Source organism: Lytechinus pictus, chromosome 8 (assembly GCF_037042905.1).
Source record: "Lytechinus pictus isolate F3 Inbred chromosome 8, Lp3.0, whole genome shotgun sequence".
Classification (NCBI taxonomy): Eukaryota; Metazoa; Echinodermata; class Echinoidea; order Temnopleuroida; family Toxopneustidae; genus Lytechinus; species Lytechinus pictus.
Window position 1 is genome coordinate 24729399 of NC_087252.1, and position 21607 is coordinate 24751005.

The following is a 21607-nucleotide window of genomic DNA, read 5'->3' on the forward strand; positions in this document are numbered from 1 at the left end:
GAACTTCACCATAAAACACACACAGACCAGCAAAATATAGTCAACTACTTCAGCAACGGAATCTTGAGGCAAGACATATACACATCGCTACCAACATATAAACAAAAACAAAAAAAATCACTTCATCCCAATATAGATTCTCTAAAACTGTATAAAAAAGACAAAAATACAAGGTTTAGTGATCACGATACATAATATGATCAGGAATTACAAAGTTTGGTTCATTTTCATGGCAAAATTACATCATAAAACAGCTGCGAGTAAATCATCTCTTTTTTTGGTGGATTCGATCATCTTTATATAGGAACTATTCTTGAAGCATCTTTTATCTCTCTCTCTCCTAATGCTGATAGTATTTTATTGCGAGGTTGAGTTGTACTTTAGAGAGAGAAACCAATACCTGGGTCACGTAACAAAGAGCCTAGCGACTGATCATACGATTGATTTTTACAATGGAGTATACAACATGGTCAATGCAATCAATCATAAGAATTCGCCCTACTATCAATCGCTGGACTTTGTGTTACGTGGCTCAGGTTAGGTTGCCATTTTATGTACAGAAATTGATTAGAGTTGAATCATTATGAAAAACTATGGCACGTAATTCTGGGGCCCGTCTTACGAAGAGTTGCGATTGATCCAATCAACCACAAGTATGGACGGCCAGCGACGTCAACATCTAAAATGCAAATTTGTTCAAAAAATTTCCTCAAAATGATGTATATTCATACATTCATCGTTCTCTTGGAGATTCAGTGTGATTCTCTCTGTTTACTGAGGAGATTGTGCAAATTTCTTGTAGAAAAATTAAGGTGTGGATGGATTTCCATACAGTTGCGGTGATTGATTGGATCAATCGTAACTCTTTGCAAGACAGAGGCCCTAATGGCACAATAGTATGAATATTCGTATGAATATTCATACCCTTCTCTATCAACAGAGGATGATTGATATAATTTTTTTTTAAACACTTCTCTCCAACACTCCTCTTCACATCATGACTCCATATCTCTATCTCGCTCTTCTTTATTTTCCTTCTACCTATCTATTCTATCGCTCCCTCGGAGAGGACCTGAAGCCGTTGGTCCTCCGGTTGCTTGCTCACAAGCATTCATGCTTTCTTACCAATCAGGTAAAAAATCAACACCATTACCAATCTCTCTATCCCCTAGTATTCTTGATCATTTCCCCCTAGTTACTGCAGGCCATCCCAGTCAAAGCAAGAAATTTACCCACATTGTGCTGCACCCGACCCGGGTGAGGTGAGTGGGTACCCGGCCGGACTACTTCCTTGAATACACCGATCATCGGAAGGCAGGCTAAAGCTAAAGCTATCGATCTCTCCCAACCTCTTTGTCTCTCATGAAATCTCTCTCACTTGACCCCCCTCTCTCTCTCTCTCTTTCTATCTTTTTCTACCATCATTCCTTCTTCTTTCACCAAAGACCACAAGCTTCAGTCTCTGCGGATTCCGCTGAAATCCAAGTCCAGTTCCACCGACTTTCATAAGGGAGAAGATTGTAATGTCAGTTTTTTTAAAATGATTCCTAAATCCCTAGAATAGATTTCAATTTCTGTCTACACTCATTAATGAATGCTGTATTATTCACCTAGTCCTAATTCCTCTTCTCAAGCTACCTCTCTCTCTCAAATCAAATAACCAATCTATCTCTACCTTAAAAATACCGTAAGTGTCGACAGGAAGAATTTAATTTCACACTATTACCCCCCCTCAAATTCATTTTTTTCCCAGAAAAAATAATCAGAATTTTTTTAAAAAGATGTACATTACTACTAGGCAAGATGTCAGCGATTAACCTCAACACAAATTCAGCAAACACTGTACTTTTCTAGACCTCTTTAAACCCTCGATCAATCCGAGTAGTCACTGCAACATGACTGGACCCCACACCCATTGACCCAATAGGCATTCGCACCCCATGGACTCCTGAGTTCTGTAAAGCTTTGTAATGGTCCATCTGGTTCTAGTAGTTAATGGGTTAACCTGTTAAATACCGAGTTCTGCGATTCCCAATGGCTTTGCGCAAGAACACCACTTTAAGTTGGCGATGGATTACTCTTGGCCTTTAAACTTGCTCAATGGGATGATTCGTTCATATAGCAATACCATTATTTGGTGTACGTCAGGGTTGTCACCTGGGACCTTATTGTGTTGGAAATGTTATTGCCCAACACTTTGTCGTGGCGGTTCTGGGGAACGAAAAATAGGTGGCTTTCAGGATTTACACATTAAAATGATATGTTCATACAGTTCACTGTCGGTGGGAATATTAGTGCCGGTCAGAAGGGTGTGATATTTTATTGAGTGCCGTCTGGAAATTTTGGGTGCTGGAAAGTTCCGACCCGCGCCGGTGATTGTCGTTACAACACTGGTGTACATAGACATGGAGAGTGTATTGTGTAGTGTTACAGTATCTGCATTTTCAGGCTACGCTTTCCAATATCTCCTTTTGATATCGCTTGCCAACATATAGCGTTGGTACAGAAAGAGATGATATACATGATCTTACATGTACATATAAGTAAATATTTCAATGTAAGGCAGATATACATGTACATACATGTAAGTATTATTTGATCCAGATATCACGAGTTGCTATTGTGATATAGATATTGGAGAACATCTGCTTTACTTCCCATGAAGTATGGTTCCTTATAGTTTATAATTTCATACTCATGCATTTTTTTCATACTTTTCATGTATGCTAAATATTACTGGTGAGGGGGCTGTGCTACTTATTGATGTAGTCCAAACGGTACCATCAATTTACATGGCCTGTAAATTTAGTCTTAACCTCTTCGAGCAAACACATGAACGGCAAACATCAAAAGGCAGTGAATGTATGTGAAAGGTTCATACCAGTCATCAGAGCAAGAGCATATTTTGCGGTGGCGCTGTTTCGCTTCCAGGCAGGGAAGGATTGCCAGAGAGCTGATGTTTCTGGAGGTGCTTCTGCAGGGCACTGTTCACAATGAACGACTTTCCGCACACGGGGCACTGGTGGGGTCGGAACTCGGTGTGGATGCGTTCGTGCATGTTCCTGGCGCTGCACTGCGAAAAGCGCTTGCTGCAGAAGCGGCAGGGGTAAGGCTGCTCGCCGATGTGCGTGCGGACGTGGATCTGCAGGTAGCGACTCTGCGTGAACGTCCTCCCGCATATGTTGCAAATGAATGGTCTGATACCATGCACTTTCTCATGATGCGCAAGTGCAGCAGTGTCATCGAAGCGCATGCTGCAGAACCTACAGGTGTACATTGGGCGCAAGGCATTGTTGGGATGGTCCGGGAGATTCTGATTATTGTAATTTGGAATGGTATCATATGGAACATTCGGACTACGCAATGGCATGTGATCTACAGGGGATAGAGGGCTGAGTTTATAGTCCCCATTCCTTACATGTATCCTCTCGTGAACATTACGAGAGCTTCCTTGGGTAAAGCGCTTGGTACAGTACCGGCACTGATATGGTTTCTCGCCCGTGTGTGTTCGTTCGTGAATCTGTAGATATCGGCCTTTGCTAAAAGCCTTCCCACAAAAGCCACAAACATGATCTCTTGGCCGCATGTGCGTCTGTTCGTGACTAACAAGCAAGGCAGCATCAGTGAAGGTTTTATTGCAATAACGACAGCTCTGGATAGCTGGATGCACTGGAAGATTAGGCATAGTGGAATTTTCACTATTTGTTTCTGAAGCCTTCTCGCCTTCCTTCTCTCCGTTGGCTCCATCTGCAACTTCTTTCTCACCACCTTCTTGTGCTTCATTGCAATTTTGTTCTGCTTCTTTTGCTGCTTTGATTCTTTCATGAATTCTCTCATGAGCATTCCTGGAACTGGTTTGACTAAAGGTCTTCCCGCAGTACTTACAGGAGTAAGGCTTCTCCCCAGTATGGATTCGGACGTGAATCTCAAGGTAGCTCCTGTGCGTGAAACGCTTGCTGCATATGTCGCAGGAAAATGGCCTCAGCACATGAGACTGCTGGTGTTGGTGAAGTTCTGAAGAAGACGCAAAGACCTCAGGACATTGCCTACATGGGAAAACCTGCTGATGCGGCACTGGGGCGGGATGTATTGGCCGCTGAAAGAGCATAGGCGGAACACCATTTACAGCAGCCAAGCCACTGCATTCATGCCGCAGCAGGTCTCGACTTCTTTTGAAGCTCAGACCACACTTCTTGCAGTCATACATCCCCCAGTTTCCATGCTTCTGTTCATGGACATTCCGTGATGTCATCTGGTTGAATCGCTTCCCGCAAACTCTGCATGGATAGGGCTTCTCACCCGTATGCAAGCGTTCATGAACACGCAAGTATGCCTTCTGATTGAACCCTCTTCCACAAACACCACAAATATAGGGTTTCAGAGAGCTGTGCGTAAGCTCATGCTGCATCAACTGACTGGCAAAGAGGAAGCATTTGCCACAGAACCTACACTGGAATGGCTTGGAGTCACTGTGGATGCGCTTGTGGGTCCGCAGATGACTGCCATCTCTGAACCTCATCCCACAAGTTGGCACATCGCACATGAACGGTTTGACCCTGGTGTGGGTCCGTTCATGCGTGTTCCGTGCACTCCCCTGCGTGAACGACTTGTCACAGAAGCGACAGCTATAGGGTTTCTCTCCCGTGTGGATGCGTACATGGGTTCGCAAGTACTCCTTGTGGCTGAAGCGTTTGCCGCAAAACGTGCAGACGAACGGCTTGTTGGCATCCAAGTGTGATTGGTTGTCCCCGTTCTCAGCAACTCTTGACCCCTGCATACAGGCATGGCCAAGAAGATCTTCCTTCGTTGGAAACAGATCACCGCATAACTCACACCTCTGACCATCGACAACACTATGTGTTATCATGTGAGCATTGTAGACCAGCTCGAGAGCGAACTGCTGCCCACAAACGCCACACACATACCCTTTCCCTGCTTCCGCTGCATCTTCTGCACCACCTACACCATCTCCCCTCTCAACCTCTACACCCCTATTCCCATCATTTGCTTCAAAATCCCTATACCTTTGCATATCAAGATCCATCATGGGCTCACCATTACTTGTGGCGTAACCACCCACACTCTCACTCTCTCCATCTGACCTCTGACCCCTTTGGTCATAATACTCCGAACCCTGACCTGCATCCTCATAACCTTGAGAGCTCTCACTCATATGCGCCGGCTCACTGGAGTTGTCTCCTCCATTCTCATACGTCTCACCTCCCACCCCTGAACTTTGACCTGCGAGTTCTGCACTCTGATCCCCTAACTCTGAATCCTGATCCCTCTCCTCCGAACCCGGACCTCCAAACTCCGACCTTTGACCTGTAAAGGCCTCACTGTTGGCTGCTAGTTGATTGTACACCTCTGCTTCAGCCACCATAGCTGCAAGGGTCTGTCTGTCAATGCTCTTGACCACGTGATGACTGGTTGAAGAACCTCTGATTACTTTGTTGTGGGAGTAACGGAGATGGCGGGCAAGGTAGATCGCGATGGTGAACAGCCGACCGCAGAACTCACACTTGTATGTTCCAGATTCTGAAAAAACAAGTTTGTTAAAATTGTTGAGATTTGAAGGTTTGCATGGTAGAGGAAAAAAATAAGGATTACCATACATGTATATGTCAAACATTTGTTTGAGAGCTTACCCCATTGTACTGATTCCAAATGGGGTGTTTGGACCCAGCTACAGAGCAAAGTCGTTTGAGGAATCACAAGAGTTATCTCCTGTTACCCAAGTTAGGCATGTTACGTATTATGTTTTAACCAATGGGTATTGTTTGTTTTAAAGACCCTATAACTCAACTACCCCATACATTCTGAAAGCAACAAAGACACCCATGAATCCAACTTACTTGACTCATATATAAGGCTGGCCAGTCAATAAAATTCCCCAATCCCTTCCCAAAAGCAATACATCAATCTTGAATCTGACTTACATGAATCTTACATACGGCTGGCTAACCAATCAAATAACCCAATCCTTTCCCAAAGCTGCAAAAGACACTCTTGAATATGACTTACTTGCATCATGCACAAGGCTAGCCAAGCCAATCAAATACCCCAATTCCTTCAAAAAAATTACCTGAATCATAACTAAAGCTGGCCAGTGAATGTTACCACATCCCTTCCTTTAAGCAATAAAGACACTCTTGAATCTGACATGAGATTGGCCAGCAATTTGAACACCCCCTTACATATACCTTCCCAAAGTTGCAAAGACACACTTCAATCCAACTTACTTGAGTCATACATAAGGCTGGTAAGTTCCGAGACAACGTCCAGCTTCTTGGCGAATTCCTCACCGTAGTAGACCAGTAGTTCCGTTCCAGGCTCGATGGGCTTGCAGGTGTGATAGTAGATCTCTCCAAGGTGCTGGAAGGCCACCAGATTCTGCTCTGCCAAGTTACGGGCGCAGTTGACAAAGCGAAGCCAGTTTCCTTTCCTCTCGTCCTTGCCATCGATGCAATGAATCACTTTGCCCTGGACGCATATCTGAAAGTTCACAAAAGCAACATAATACTAAAGTAGAGTTTCGCTATTTGTGGGTTTTGCAATTGCTATATTCAGATAATATAAACCAGTGGGCCGCACTCTGGCATCGAAATCAGACTATGGTAAGGGGTTGAAGTTCACCTTTGGTCTGATGGTCCATTCAGAAGAAATAGGTAAATGATGACATTAACATACACATATTCCATCATCACTTTGCATGGGTAACACTTGTACCTGACAATACCCACAAGCCGAGCGTCATCGAAATCGGAGTTTGCTTTCTTGGGTGGCCAGATTCACCTTTTGGGGGCGAAATGGTTGACGAGAGACATCCATCCATCCAATCTAATGCAAAGTGCCTTCTAGCATGCTGGGCGGCTCACAACAACAACAAACATGCAACATCTACAAAGTGCTTTACAACTTTTAAAGCACTAAATGCTATATTCTTGGCTTTAGCATGGCTATCCTGATCAGGTTTGGAAGTCAGTTTTAACCCTTAACATGCCATGAACGCATATCTGTGCATCCAATGGAGTGCCACAAACACATTTTCGTGCAATGGTCATACAGCTACTGTTATGCCTATTGCATTTTGAGGAGCGCATTGCATGCATGAGTGATTCTATTATTCAGTTCAGCTTATGGTCAAGAGGTTTAACATTATTGTCTCAGGAGTGTCTCCCTTTTTTATAATAAAACAATTAAATATATAGACTCTTTGACAAAAAAAATGGCACTCGCTGATTACAGTGAATGGCACATTAAGAGTTAACAATAATTTTATCAGTTATCAGTTTATCAATCAGGTTTATGCTCAAGCATACAAGGAATTCCTTCCTATGTGGTACCCATTTACTACACCTGGGCGGAGAGTGGCAAATGTAGATAAATGCCTTGTGAGAGGACGAGAATAAGTACTGCAGAAGGATTTGAACCCTCGACTTTGCAGTTCAAAGTATCTCTACTTCTTCTCTGACCAATATCTTCTGTCTCTCATAAGGAAAGCTGGGTTATATCGGTTACTTCTTAAAATTTCATTGGAAAACAAATATTTTAAACAATTATTCAGAAAGGTAGCTAGCTGTCTTTGGAAAAAGGGTTACTTTTCTAAAGTAAATATTGATAAAAAAGGATGTTCTAAAATCCCTTTCCATAGCTATCGGTCATTTGGCTAACAATGTGGTTTTTTCTCTCTCTCTCTGAATATGTAAAAGGAACTACATGTACCTTTCAGAACCAAACTCATTAAATATCAAAATGTACATAACATCAACTTGTAAACATGATTAATCCATCAAAATAAAGTATTGATATCTTTAAGGATTCATGTGTTTCTAGGCCCACACCCCTTCGTTGGACCACATCATTCCAAAAGGAGAAGTGTATTTCAAACCTATCTCTCAGGCATGTAACCGGCATTGATGCAAATGATCTTTCCAGCATTTTCTCCAAAACTGCACCTCTCTTGTGCTCCTCATCCCCCATCTATTCCCCCTATCACAATTCCTAAAATATAAAGCCCCCCTAAAAAATGTTCATATCATCAGTATTAGTCCTAGTACCCCCCCCCCCAAAAAAAAAAAAATCATTTAAACCAAAAGAGGGTTACCAATTTTTTGGGGAGGAAAAGGGACTCAGCGGGTGGATCCTGAAAAATCATCGAATTAGGTCATTTGACATTTTTTCCAGAAATATCTGTAATCAGGGGTAGTTTACAAATTCTCCCAAAATAAACCTAAAATCGTGGAGAAAATTTTGAAAGCAGTCCTTCAAAGCACAGGTCTGTGGCAAATAAAACCTTTGATTTGCTGTGTTCTATTCCAAAAACCTGTGACAGGGGGTAAAAAAACCTAATTCATTTCCTTCCCTAAAGGGAGAGGGGGTATCTCTAAGAATCTTGAACAAGCATGCTAATGATTAACCCCCATCCCCCTCTCTTTGATGTAAGATTCAATAGACCTACCTCCCAAGCATATCCGCTCCAGTAGCCGGCATCGTTGCTAACGATCTCCCCGGCGTAGGGACCAAACCGCACCCCTTTGGGTATGTGCTTTTCGGCCCACACCCCTTCCCCGCACCCCTCCACTCCAGAGTGTGAGATAGAGAGGAAGTCCGGGAGCGTTAATCTGGCCCGGTTCTCGCACTCCGCAGGTACGGGTTTGTCTTCGATGACGGTGAAGGGGTGCAGCGGGCACTCCCCTTCGTAACGTTCCTTGCATTCCTCACAGTCTGAAAAAAAAAGAAGACAAGAACACATTTAAAATAGAGAATATGGATAGATAGACATGTATTTTTTTTAAAATGGAGAAATGGAAACTGGATCCCAACATTTCTGAATATTTAAAGATGATTTTGCTCAAAGGTAGCAATAAAGTGCATTCCCCATTAAGAGGATGTGGTCATCTAAAGAAAACAATAATAGCAATCTTGAAACAAGCCTGGGATAGTAAAGATTCCGATTCTCTCCTTGAAATTCAGAACGATTTGGCATCCTGTGTCTACACATCTCTTTGAAACAAGGCATTAGCTGAAATGGTACTTCTTCTAAAATTAAAAAATAAACCCTTGAAAATATACATGTAAAACAAGACTACAAATAAAAACTAAACTGTAAAGTGCATAAATATGGTTAAGTCTTTCAGATTAATATTTAAAACAAAAAGAGGGATAAGGGAGTCCAAAAAACTTTTTCCAACAAGCAATCAAGCAACAAGTACAACAAAAAAGTAACTGATTATCATTAAAGAAAGAATAAAATATTATTTCATATACCATAACAGTGGAATTGTCTTTGATTCTGTCTTTCACGGATACACAGAACAGTAAGAAAAAAAAAGAGATTATTGAAGCAATTTAATAAAGTGATTAAAATGAGAAAGAAACAAACAAAATCTGAGAATTCTACAGTAAAAGTAATGTTTATACCCTCAGATGAAAATAAAAGCAACACAAATGTACAATAAAGCACAAAATAGTTGTGTGAAATAAACTTGTGAAGTCTTGTTAATAGTTACAAATTTGCAACAAAGAAAGGAAAAAGCCAGTCAGGAAAAATGTATGCAAGCAGCACAAATAAAAAAAGAAAAGGGTCATTAATGTTGCAAGTCCCAAAGAGTCTTTTAATAGACTATATCAAAATTTCATCAAGTAAATATGTCAAGAGAAATAAGTTGATTTCTGAGGAATATGGAGATCAACATTCCAGATGCACAGTTTACAGTGAATGCATCCCTAAATTACATTCACTTTTATAAAATATATAATTTCACTTCTGTTTTTATATAGCTCAGTGTCCTCACTAAAATATTTACAATGGCAAAATTTTCCAAGCCCTTGAATTATCAGAAACTTCTGCAAGGGGTCAAGTCTATTAAAAACACATCAAGAAAATTACCCATCATTTCTTGAGTTCTCGACACCAGGACGGCAACAGCAGCGATATGACTGGACAGAACACTAACCAGCATACAAACTAAACAATTCTCGAAAGAGCTACCAAAACGTTACCATCTCTCTCGCTGACTATACGTTCATAAATGGCTGCACATGGCTGCACTTGGCCAGCATGGGTGAGTGAAACTATAGTAGTTTGAGCACTATTATTGTAATAAACCACAATAGGTCTGTTTACACCTCTCCGTTCATGAAAATACCTGTAAATTATATGAACTTGAAGGCCTAAAAGTGTTTCACACATTCTCTGTCTAAACCAGATAAACTTCTAGTAGCAGAGCAGCAAAGAGAAGGGAGCTACTGAAGAAGACATGAAAGGAGCAAGAAGTGGAGGAGGGATGGGTTGAGGTAGGAGGATGCACTTAATAAAGTAAAGTGGAGGGATGGTTTTGAGGTTTATGTTAGTGCGAGGTAAATCTGGCCAACCCAGACCCTCTTTCTTTTTAGACCCTTTTATTTATTTTGGGAGCAATTTTTACAATAATTTCTTCCGAGTAGTGGATTCAAATGTGCATTGCTTTTTAAAACAAAAGATAATTTATGCAACGACATAGCAAAACACCTGGCTCATTGGATAATCCAATTAAAGTGCATAGTACATGTACGTATTTGGACTCTCCCCCACCCTTTCCAGAATATGGAGTAATAATTAATAATTCTCTCAAGCTTAGTTCATTCCCGGCGGCGGGGGGTACTTGAATTATAAGATGATACCTATGTGCTGCGCCAACTCTAAAATAGGGGCTTCCGCAACTAAATCTTGGTCTTAAAATTAGGGTCTCCGAAGCAGCTCTTGGATCAACGATTGCTAAAAATGCAATGCTCTGGAACCGACCACATCAAGAACAGGGTCTCTGGAACTCATAAGATCGTAGGCGTAATCGGTAGCGGCTATGTAATGATTCATATCGGCCGGCGCAAGCTAGCTGCAGGCGCGGGGAGCTTCGGCGGGCCGACATAAGGGCTCCACGATGATCGAGCTCGCCGCTCTGACCGGCTGAGTAGATCATGACGGGCGCTATCTGGAGCGAGTTATTACAAATTTGAGAGCCTCCAGAAGGGGGAAAAAGGCATGGCACATACGTATCATACACTTACACTGAGTACCCCCCTCCCCTGTTCATCACTAGCAAACAATATATCCTCTTACTCTAGATCAAAATAGGTCTTGTCATTAGGGTTTTTCACAATGCAAATTTCTCTAGGACTATGAGATAGGAAACAAGTGGAATGCCTCTGGCGGTCTCACCTGCATCACGCAATTCAATATAGCAGCAGTGCTGACTTTGAAAACTACTATAAAATAATTATTCACAAAAAACACCATTCATATAATGATACAATACTACGTTCATTGACCTTTGACCTTGATCATGTGACCTAAAACTTGTCAGTGAAACTTGATTACCCCTATATCCACAGTTTATACTATAAACTTTGAAAGTTATGACAGCAATCTTATAATTACCTCTAAAATGGCAAAAGTTCAATGACCTTAAATGACCTTTGACTTTGGTCATGTGACCTGAAACTCGGACAAAATGTTCAAAGATACTTGATTACTCTTTATGTCCAAGTTTCATGAATCAGATCCATAAACTTTCAAAGTTATGATGGTAATTCAACAGATACCCCCCCCCCCCCACATGGGCAAAGTTCATTGACCTTTGATCTTGGTCATGTGACCTGAAATTTGCACAGGATGTTCAGTGATACTTGAATATGTCCATGCTTTATGAACTAGACCAATAAACTTTCAAAGTTATGATGGTAAATTCAACAAATACCCCCAACTTGGCCAAAGTTCATTTGACCTTAAATGACTTTTGATCTTAATCATGTGACCTGAAACTTGCACAGAATGTTCAGTGATACTTGATTACTCTTATGTCCAAGTTTCATGAATCAGATCCATAAACTTTTAAAGTTATGATGGTATCAACAGATACCCCCAATTTGGCCAAAGTTCATTGACCCTAAATGACATTTGACCTTGGTCATGTGACGTGAAACTCAAGCAGGATGTTCAGTAATACTTGATTAACTTTATGTCCAAGTTTCAAGAACTAGGTCCATATATTTTCTAAGTTATGATGACATTTCAAAAACTTAACCTTAGGTTAAGATTTTGATGTTGATTCTCCCAACATGGTCTAAGTTCATTGACCCTAAATGACCTTTGACCTTGGTCATGTGACCTGAAACTCAGGCAGGATGTTCAGTAATACTTGATTAACCTTATGGCCAATTTTCATGAACTAGGTCCATAGACTTTCTAAGTTATGCTGTCATTTCAAAAACTTAAACTTTGGTTAAGATTTGGTGTTGATGCCTCCGCCGTCGGAAAAGCGGCGCCTATAGTCTCACTCTGCCATGCAGGCGAGACAAAAACACCATTATTAAAGTTCTCATCATTTTTATATGTACTTTGCCGGTATTTAATAATAACGATAATATGCAACATTTATAAAGTGCTTAATAGTAATACAAATGTTTCTAAGCACTGCATACCATTAGCTTGGCTTAGCACGGCTACCCTAATCGGGTGCATTGAGCATTCAAGGAATTCCTTCCTACCGGCAGTGGCGGACTGTGACCCGGAGGAGACAAAGCATTGGAGGGGCACAGCATTGTTCACAAAGAATACAGTGCCCCTCCAACCATTTGTCTCCTTCGGGTCATGGTCCACCACTGCCTACCGGGTACCAGGACGCTAGTGCTGTGGTGGGATTTGAACCCCGGACCTTGTGGTTCAAAATCCGAGGACTTATCCACTGAGCCACATCACCTCTACCTCTATTTCTGCTCGGATATTGGGATATTACAAATAATTAAACTTTCACATAGTAAATATAGTATTTCCTGATCGTGGTAGAATTCAGTATTAATATACGCAACCAGCAAATACCAGGCATTATTCATGATCGTGCGAGTGTGAGAGCACCGAATGTCAGATACACTCTCCCCTTTCTTGGCCCCGTTCGACTTCTGTATTCCCAGATAGGAAATCACCACCCCAGTGTATGTAGAGCATGGTTATGAAAAAAAAAAATTTCATGGCTGATGTATGGTAGACTTGACTACTCCGCCATGAATGGATAAAAAGGCTATTGAATTTAAAGGTACATTTCCACCCAGGCCCTGTTTATCCAAACAGGGCATCATATTTCATCAAATGATTCTTCCATTCTTGTTTGTTGTACCATATAGAAGCCTTTGAACAAGCTATTGAATGCCATTTCTATAGTCATAGCGTTATTGTGGCGTGGCCTGTGGGTGATGATGAGAGCATGCATTGAAAGAGTGCATGTTTTTGCCATGAACCCATGAAAACAGGGAGTTCATGATAAATATGTATGACCCAACCTACTTCAAACACAATAGGTTGATCATGAGATATACATTGCATTGTTCGAGGGCCGGGGGGAGAAGGGGGCGGTATTAAAGCAAGAAGTTCGACCAGGGGCCCATTTCATAACACTTGTTGTAATAACTAATTTGCAATAACAGTTTAAAGCTACTGCAGTCTTTCAATCTGATTGGCTAAATTTGTTTTAGAAATTGTGTGTTTGTTATTGTAACAATTCTCTATCAAACCGAATCCAGACTACCAAACAACATCATACCATCGAGCCAAATGATATTCTTTATCTAAGCTATTAAAAGTAACCCCTTACAAAGTCAAATTAACCATTAAATATCAAGTCCATCCCCAACAACAAGTTGCAAATAAGACAGGAATAATCTAACAAGCAAAGCGCTAAAATTTCATCAAAGCCGGATGTAAAATTAGAAAGCAATGACATTAAAACATTTTGCTCACTAATATTTTTTTACAAAACAGTTGTATGTACAACACAAAGATGCAAATGCAAATGTGAAAATCGGTGATGCCACATACTCCATATTTCTTTTAAATCTATTGTTTGAAACTTTGAGTTTTCTTTGAATGCTTTGACAAAAAGGATACTCTTCATTGACTCGCAAAAGGTCCAACTTTGGCAATTCTAAATAAAGGGAGGAATCAAACTTCGTTTTACATCATAGATGAAAAAAAAAAAATATTCATATGATAAAATAAAGAAGAAACAGTGAGTGGGTGACGTCTGTACTGGCCAGCATGAGTATACATGTATAATTGTTCTGTGAAAATTAGCAAAACTTAAAATGACACAATTTTTTCATCTTACATCTGAATTTTATGATATTTTCATAACAGTTGTATAAGATTGCTTTATTTTTTTCTTAATTTCAACACTTTTTTTGTTGGAGTGGACTTCCACTTAATATGTTATATTAACCAACTAGGACAATAAATTTTATAGATATTGAATTTACTTTAACCTATTTACAAATACCAAAATCTTGTGGTTTTTCAAACTGTTTTACTGACATCCATAAAGAAATTCATCTGATAGGAAGAACTCAGTCAAATAGAACAAATTTTCATCTTTCCACAATTTTGTTTTGAAATTTTGCTTACTCGTTTCTGCAAGCTTCTTCAGAGTATTGCCGACTCTCCGTAGATGGGGTAATATCGGCAGTGCGGCAGTCCGTGAGACGACAATAAATACACAAGATGGATCAGGGAGGCAATTCACATCCAGAAGAACCAGGCACATTCCATGAACCGAAAATCAGACGATACAAACTTTCTACTATTAAAGTACATTCTCATTCTCACGGACTACCGCGCTACTACCCCATCTACGGCGCTGGTCTGAAGAAGCCTGTAGAAACGAGTAGGCGAAAAGCTAACGAGGTAAAAACAAGATTGATTGTGGAAAGATGAAAAAAAAATTCTGTTCGTTTTACTTACAAATATAGCGATCATCGGGCATGCTAGATTGCACATACATCCTCCTCCTGGCGGCTTGCCCGTCATCAAACACTGCATTGTCTGGAGAAAACAAAAAGCAGACATATATACATTCATGAACAAAATCAAATAAAGCAGACTATTTGTTCAAGAAAAAAAAATAAAGGCATATGTCAACATGAATATCAAGAATTAACAAGTGGAGCGCCTCTGGCAGTCTCACCTGTATCACGCGATTCATAGCAGCAGTGCTGACTTTGAAAACTACTATAAAATAATTATTCACAAAAAACACCAATCATATAATGATACAATACTATGTTCATTGACAATAAATGACATTTAACCTCGATCATGCAACCTAAGACTTGTCAGTGATACTTGATTACCCCTGTATCCACATTTCATAAACTCAATAAACTTTGAAAGTTATGACAGCAATCTAATAATTACCTCCAAAATGGCCAAACTTCAATGACCTTAAATGACCTTTGACTTTGGTCATGTGACCTGAAACTCGCATGAGATGTTCAGTGATACTTGATTATTCTCAAATGTCCAAGTTTTATAAACTAGATCCATACACTTTCAGAGTTATGATGGTTATTCAACAAATACCCCCAACATGGCCAAAGTCCATTGACCTTTGACCTTGGTCATGTGACCTGAAACTAGCACAGGATGTTCAGTGATACTTGATTACTCTTATGTCCAAGTTTCATTAACTAGACCAATACACTTGCAGAATTATGATGGTAATTCAACAAATACCCCCAACATGGCCAAAGTTCATTGACCTTAAATGACCTTCGACCTTGGTCATGTGACCTAAAACTCGCACGGATGTGCAGTGATACTTGATTGCTCTTTGTCCAAGTTCCATGAATCAAATCCATAAACATTCAAAGTTACGATGGTAATTCAACAGATACCCCCAACATGGCCAAAGTTCATTGACCTTTGACCTTGGTCATGTGACCTGAAATTCGCACAGGATGTTCAGTGATACTTGATTACTCTTATGTCCAAGTTTTATGAACTAGACCAATAAACTTTCAAAGTAATGATGGTAATCTGAACATACCTTATTTAAAACAAATTTTATTTACTTTATAATCGCTAGGTCATGATTTGGGAGGTTATAATGAAGAATGTAGGCAAAAAATAAAAAAAAATTAGGGTATGGATATAATAAAATAAAATGTCCAATGCTGATGCATGCTTTTGTCACAGCTTTTTTTTAAAACTTTACAGCTAGAACAAATTTTTACAGTTCGATGAAGAATTCCACTTTCAGATCAGATAACTTTCTTATACTTTTTCATGACCAAATTACCATTTGGGCCAATAATAATAATAATAATAACAATTATAATAATAATAATAATAATGGTATATTTTGATAGTGTTCAAATTCAAATTCATTTATTTCACATCTCTTAAAAACAGGGTACAATATATAGTGAATTAATCTAATAAGAGTAAACACAACAATGACAGTTGTACAATTTACACAAAATTAACAACTGAAGACAAAACATAAAGTATATGAATGGGGGATGTGAGGGAGTAACAAAAAGCCACTGGCCTATCTAGGCTACTCCCTTTTTACATTCATTACTGATAATACAAACAAAACAGGATCTTCCAATCAACTTTTGAGATTGAAAAACAAAGATCTCAAGATCAATCCAAATCAGTAGACTATAGTAGAAAAAAGAACATCAATTAAAAGCAAACAATGATGAATTTAGAAATAGGCCATCGGCTAGTAGAACAACGGATGCAAACTGGCATGACATTATGTATAACCAGCTCATCTGCATAAAACACCTGTGCCCCGTGAATTCTACACCCGATGCCACTCGCTCCTCCAAATCTCATCATTGAAACAAGGCTGTGGATGCGCATACATTCGTAATTCGGAAGCTTCGTTACTCCGAAGGTTCGTAATTCCGATGGTTCGTTAATCCGAAAACGAAATAAGGTTCGTAATTCCGAAGGTTCGTCAGTCCGAAAACGAATTGAGGTTCATAATTCCGAAGGTTCGTTAGTCCGAAAAACAAATGATTAACGAACCTTATTTCGTTTTTGTGGAGTAACGAACCTTCGGAACAACGAACCTTATTTCGTTTTCGGATTAACGAACCTTATTTCGTTTTCGGATTAACGAACCTTCGGAACATCAAACCTTATTTCGTTTTCGGATTATCGAACCTTCAGAAAAACGAACCTTCGGAATAACGCCACAAATGTTCGGATTATCTAACCCTTTTACGTTTTCGGATTAACGAACATCGAGGTATAGGCAATTTACGTGTTTCGGAATTACGAACCTTCGGAATTACGAAGTGTAACCTGTGGAAGGGGGGGGAGGGGTGAAGAAAGTTCTGTGCTTAGACAAGTACAACGGAGGGAACAGGGCTGAGTCAAAACAATTAATTAATAATAATAATATAGGGTATTTATATTGCGCACATATCCACCTTGTTAGGTGCTCAAGGCGCTCCTATATTACCCGGCTAAGCTAGCCGTTCACAGCGCACACAGCTTCTTAAGGAATTACTTCCTACCGGTACCCATTTACCTCACCTGGGTTGAGTGCAGCACACTGTGGATCAGTTTCTTGCTGAAGGAAATTACGCCATGGCTGGGATTCGAACCCACGACCCTCTGTTTCAAAGTCCGAAGACTAATCCACTGGGCCACAACGCTCCATTGCCATTGCCATTGCCATTAGCTTTAATTGCCATTAAAGCTAAATTACAGTAGTTGCAGTAAAACACTAATTTTGTGAGAAAGTCTGTAAAACCAAGGTTAAAGGAGAATGAAACTCTTGGAGCAAGTTAGCTTTTGTGAAAGCAGAAAAATCAAAGAATAAGATCAATAAAAGTTTGAGTAAAATAGGACTAGCAATAGAAGAGTTATGAGCATTTGAATGTCGAGATCACTAATGCTATGGAGATCCTCCTATTGGCAACGCAACCAAGATCTATGATATCACAGATGAACAACTCTCCCCTTTTGGACACTGAAAATATACCCCAAAACATCTCTTTTTGCTCATTCTAATCATATGACAAACGATTCATCAATGATATAATGTTGTGAAACCTCTGTACTTGTCCTCTCATAAAGAGAACACCTCACCTTGTGATAGATTCTATAAAAGTGAGAATATAAGTGAAATAAGTACTAAAGCAATGAGGGAGTTGTACGTGTGTGACATCACAGATCTTGGTCGCATAGCCAATGGGAGGATCTACATGGCATTAGTGATCTCAATATTCAAATGCTCATAACTTTCTTATTATTCATTCAATCTTCCTCAAACTTTCAACAATATGTTTCTTTGATTTTTCTCTTTGATATGGATTCAGCTGGTTTCAAGGGTTTCATTCTCCTTTAAGTATGACTATATCATCGTAGATCTAGATCTGGTACAGTTACATAAACTGAACTTTGTGAAATCATAAAATCTAAGCTGAAATACGATCACACTGAAGATCGCCAACACAGATAGGCACACGTGGGACAGTGTATTATTATTGCTGGAATAAAGACCCGACGGAAGTGACCGAATCCGCGCTTATTTTGCTTATTTCTCAGCAATTACACAATTTCTTCCAGAATCCTTTGGCACATATTTTTTATTCATACAAACAGACACGTGGGTGGTCATTATATTAGATTCTGTAAAAAGTCATTTTGAGATCGTTACCAGAACTGGAATTTACCTTTAACAACCATTTAAAACAGAATAAACAGAAAGACCATTTGCAGTTGCTGAAGGAAACTATGCCATGGCTTGGATTCGAACCCACGACCTTCTATTTCAAAGTCCTGAGACTAATCCACTGGGTCACAACGCTCCATAAATTTCAACAGACAGGAGGGAGGATGGGGGGGGGGGTAGGTCGACATTAAATGGATGATAAAAGGAGGGCATCGATTTAGAAGGTTAAACTAAAGCAGGTCGCGTTAATTAACAGACGGAAAATGAACAAAACAGCTATTGACATTCGACAGACAGCATTCAATTCCAGAACAATTCAAAAATGAAAATGAAAATATCGACACACACCAAAAAAAATCAGAATATAATTCAGTGGTATGTGGCTTTGCATTATGCTGCTGGTTATAAAGTGTGAACTAAGTAAACAACATTTATAGAGAAAATCAAATTGTTTTGTTGGCTTGTAGTATATCATTATCTATGACATTCCAGGACATCGGTATGACTCCTGTCACAACAAAAGTTTATTGCAATGATAATCCCATGAATGAATCCTTCATTTTCGTCAGGGCCCCGTCTTACCAAGATTTGCGATTTATCCGATCAATCGTAACTATGGACGGCCAGCAACGTCAACATCTAAAATGCAAATTTGTTCAAAATATTTTCTAGATATGATGTATATACTGTAAACACATTAATCATTCTATTGAAGATTCAGTGTGATTCTCTTTGTTTAATTTCAGGAGATTGTGCAAACTTCCTGCAGAAAAAATCATTATGGTATGGATGGATTTCTATAAAGTTGGAATTGATTGGATCAATCGTAACTCTTTTTAAGACGGGGCTCAAGGTCAAATTTTATACAGATATGTATTTTGTAATACGATATTTTAATAACAAAGCGCAATTTACAATTTTACCATCAGCCAATCAGATTGAATGATTTGAGTATTGATTTGAAAGATTCAGTGTGATTCTCTTTGTTTAATAAAGGAGATTGTGCAAATTTCCTTCAATTTTTTTTTACCTTAAATGACCTTTGACCTTGGTCATGTGACCTGACCTGAAACTCAGACTGAAATGGGGGCCCCAGCACAGCCAAATCCATCCCTCCATCAATCACAAGAACACACATTAATTAATGCAGGGCTCTCATTAATAATTCTTGTTCTTCCATTCATACTTACAAATTCCTACAAATCTGTCTTTTAACTTATTCTTTGAGGAATCCACACTCAACAAGCCCTGCTTTTTAGTGGATCCCCCTATTTCCTCAACATTTATTTAAATAGTAAAGATGAATAAAAGAAGTTTTATGCAAATGCTTTAGGGCAATTCCATAGGTTGGTGGACATGACCTCAATGTGTCTTTGTACATATAGCCCATCTGAACCGTAACGTGAGTAACCACTTTATCTGCACCCCTTGTAAAAACCATGTGTTCTTTATTTTTTTAATTATATACAAATTTGTCTCCCTAATATACTTCTTTGATATGGATATAATCAACTTTCATAAAAGCCTTGCATGAGGACACTTTTCACTTGACTTATGTCCACTTTTCATTTTATGCATGTCCAAATCATGTAACATGAGTAACCGACACATTTCAAAGATTTGCCAGGAGCATAATGAACTTCCCAAGTTTTGTTTTTATACAAAGGATAGTCAGACTGCGTACTATGTTGTGATAAAGAGATGTTTAGTTCCTATCAATAATAATGGAGTTACAGCTCCAAGTATGAGTCAAGGTGACTCCAAATGTAACGTGAGTAACTGTGGAATAGCCCTTTATCATGAATATTCTACAGTTATTATTTATTATCATGATTATCTAGTTCATTGTAAATATCATTAATATGATTATCATATTGTTTGTGTCAATTGTAAATATTCATTTATCTATGTCATATTGTCATACTGTATATATTTGTATATTCATTTATATAGATCTTTGTAATGTTTTCTATTTAAGTGAGTTGAGTTGAAATGAAAAAAAAAAGAAAAAGGGCAATGCCATTTTAAATAGAGTATAGTTTAAAGGTCAATTCCACCCCAGGAAAATGCTGATTTGAATAAATAGAGAAAAATCAAACTAGCATAGTGCTGAAAATTTCATCAAAATCGGATGTAAAATAAGAAAGTTATGACATTTTAAAGTTTCACTTATTTTTCACAAAACAGTGATATGCACCACTAGGTGAGTCAGTCGATGATGTCCATGACTCACTATTTCTTTTGTTTTTTATTGTTTGAATTATACAACAGTTCATTTCTTACAGATTTGACAATAAGGACCAACTAGACTGAACCATATAGAAATTAGTATTAAACAATTCTTATTCCACGTGTTCAGGGAGGAATTAAACGTTGTATCACTTGACAATTAGGAGAAAATAAGAATATTTCATATAATAAAATACAAAAGAAATAGTGAGTGGATGACGTCATAGTCTCCTCATTTGCATACCAGCCAGGATGTGCATATATTAACTGTTTTGTGAAATTCAGCGAAACTTTAAAATGTCATAACTTTCTTATTTTACATCCGATTTTGATGAAATTTTCAGTGTTATGCTTGTTGGATTTTTCTCTTCTCATTCAAATGAACTTTTTGTTGGGGTGGACTTGTCCTTTAAAGGAAAGGGAAGGTGGTGCTAATTTTTTTAGGGGTATTGAAGGCCATTAAAAAACGGCATCAATAGTATGTACAGTATAATGTGCTTCTCAATGGGAAACATGATGTATTACCACAGGGTACCAAGGCCTCAGACAAAATTTAGTAATGTTTACAAGTATCTCGAAGGGCATCAAAGCCATTCTGAGGGCATCTGAGGCCATGGCCTTGGGTGGACTTTGCTTAAAGGTCAAGTCCACCCAAGAAAATTGTTGATTTGAATCGATAGAGAAAAATCAAACAAACATAACGCTGCAAATTTCATCGAAATCGGATGTAAAATAAGAAAGTTATGACATTTTTAAGTTTCACTTATTTTTCACAAAATAGTTAAATGCACAACTCAGCGATATGCAAATGAGAGTCGATGATGTCCATCACTCACTATTTCTTTTGTTATTTATTGTTTGAATAATACAAT

At 39.0% G+C, this 21607-nt stretch overlaps 1 protein-coding gene across 1 annotated transcript; it reads right to left on the minus strand.

Annotated features, from left to right (window-relative positions):
- LOC129267004 (zinc finger protein 420-like) lies at positions 1 to 14847 on the minus strand. The gene is made up of 4 exons (XM_064103827.1): positions 14771 to 14847; positions 8462 to 8727; positions 6243 to 6495; positions 1 to 5538 (listed from the first exon to the last, which is right to left on the minus strand). Exons 1-4 carry the CDS (start codon positions 14808 to 14810, stop codon positions 2888 to 2890), a joined length of 3210 nt encoding a protein of 1069 aa, XP_063959897.1. The 5' UTR covers positions 14811 to 14847; the 3' UTR covers positions 1 to 2887.
- Positions 14848 to 21607: the final 6760 nt, after the last annotated feature.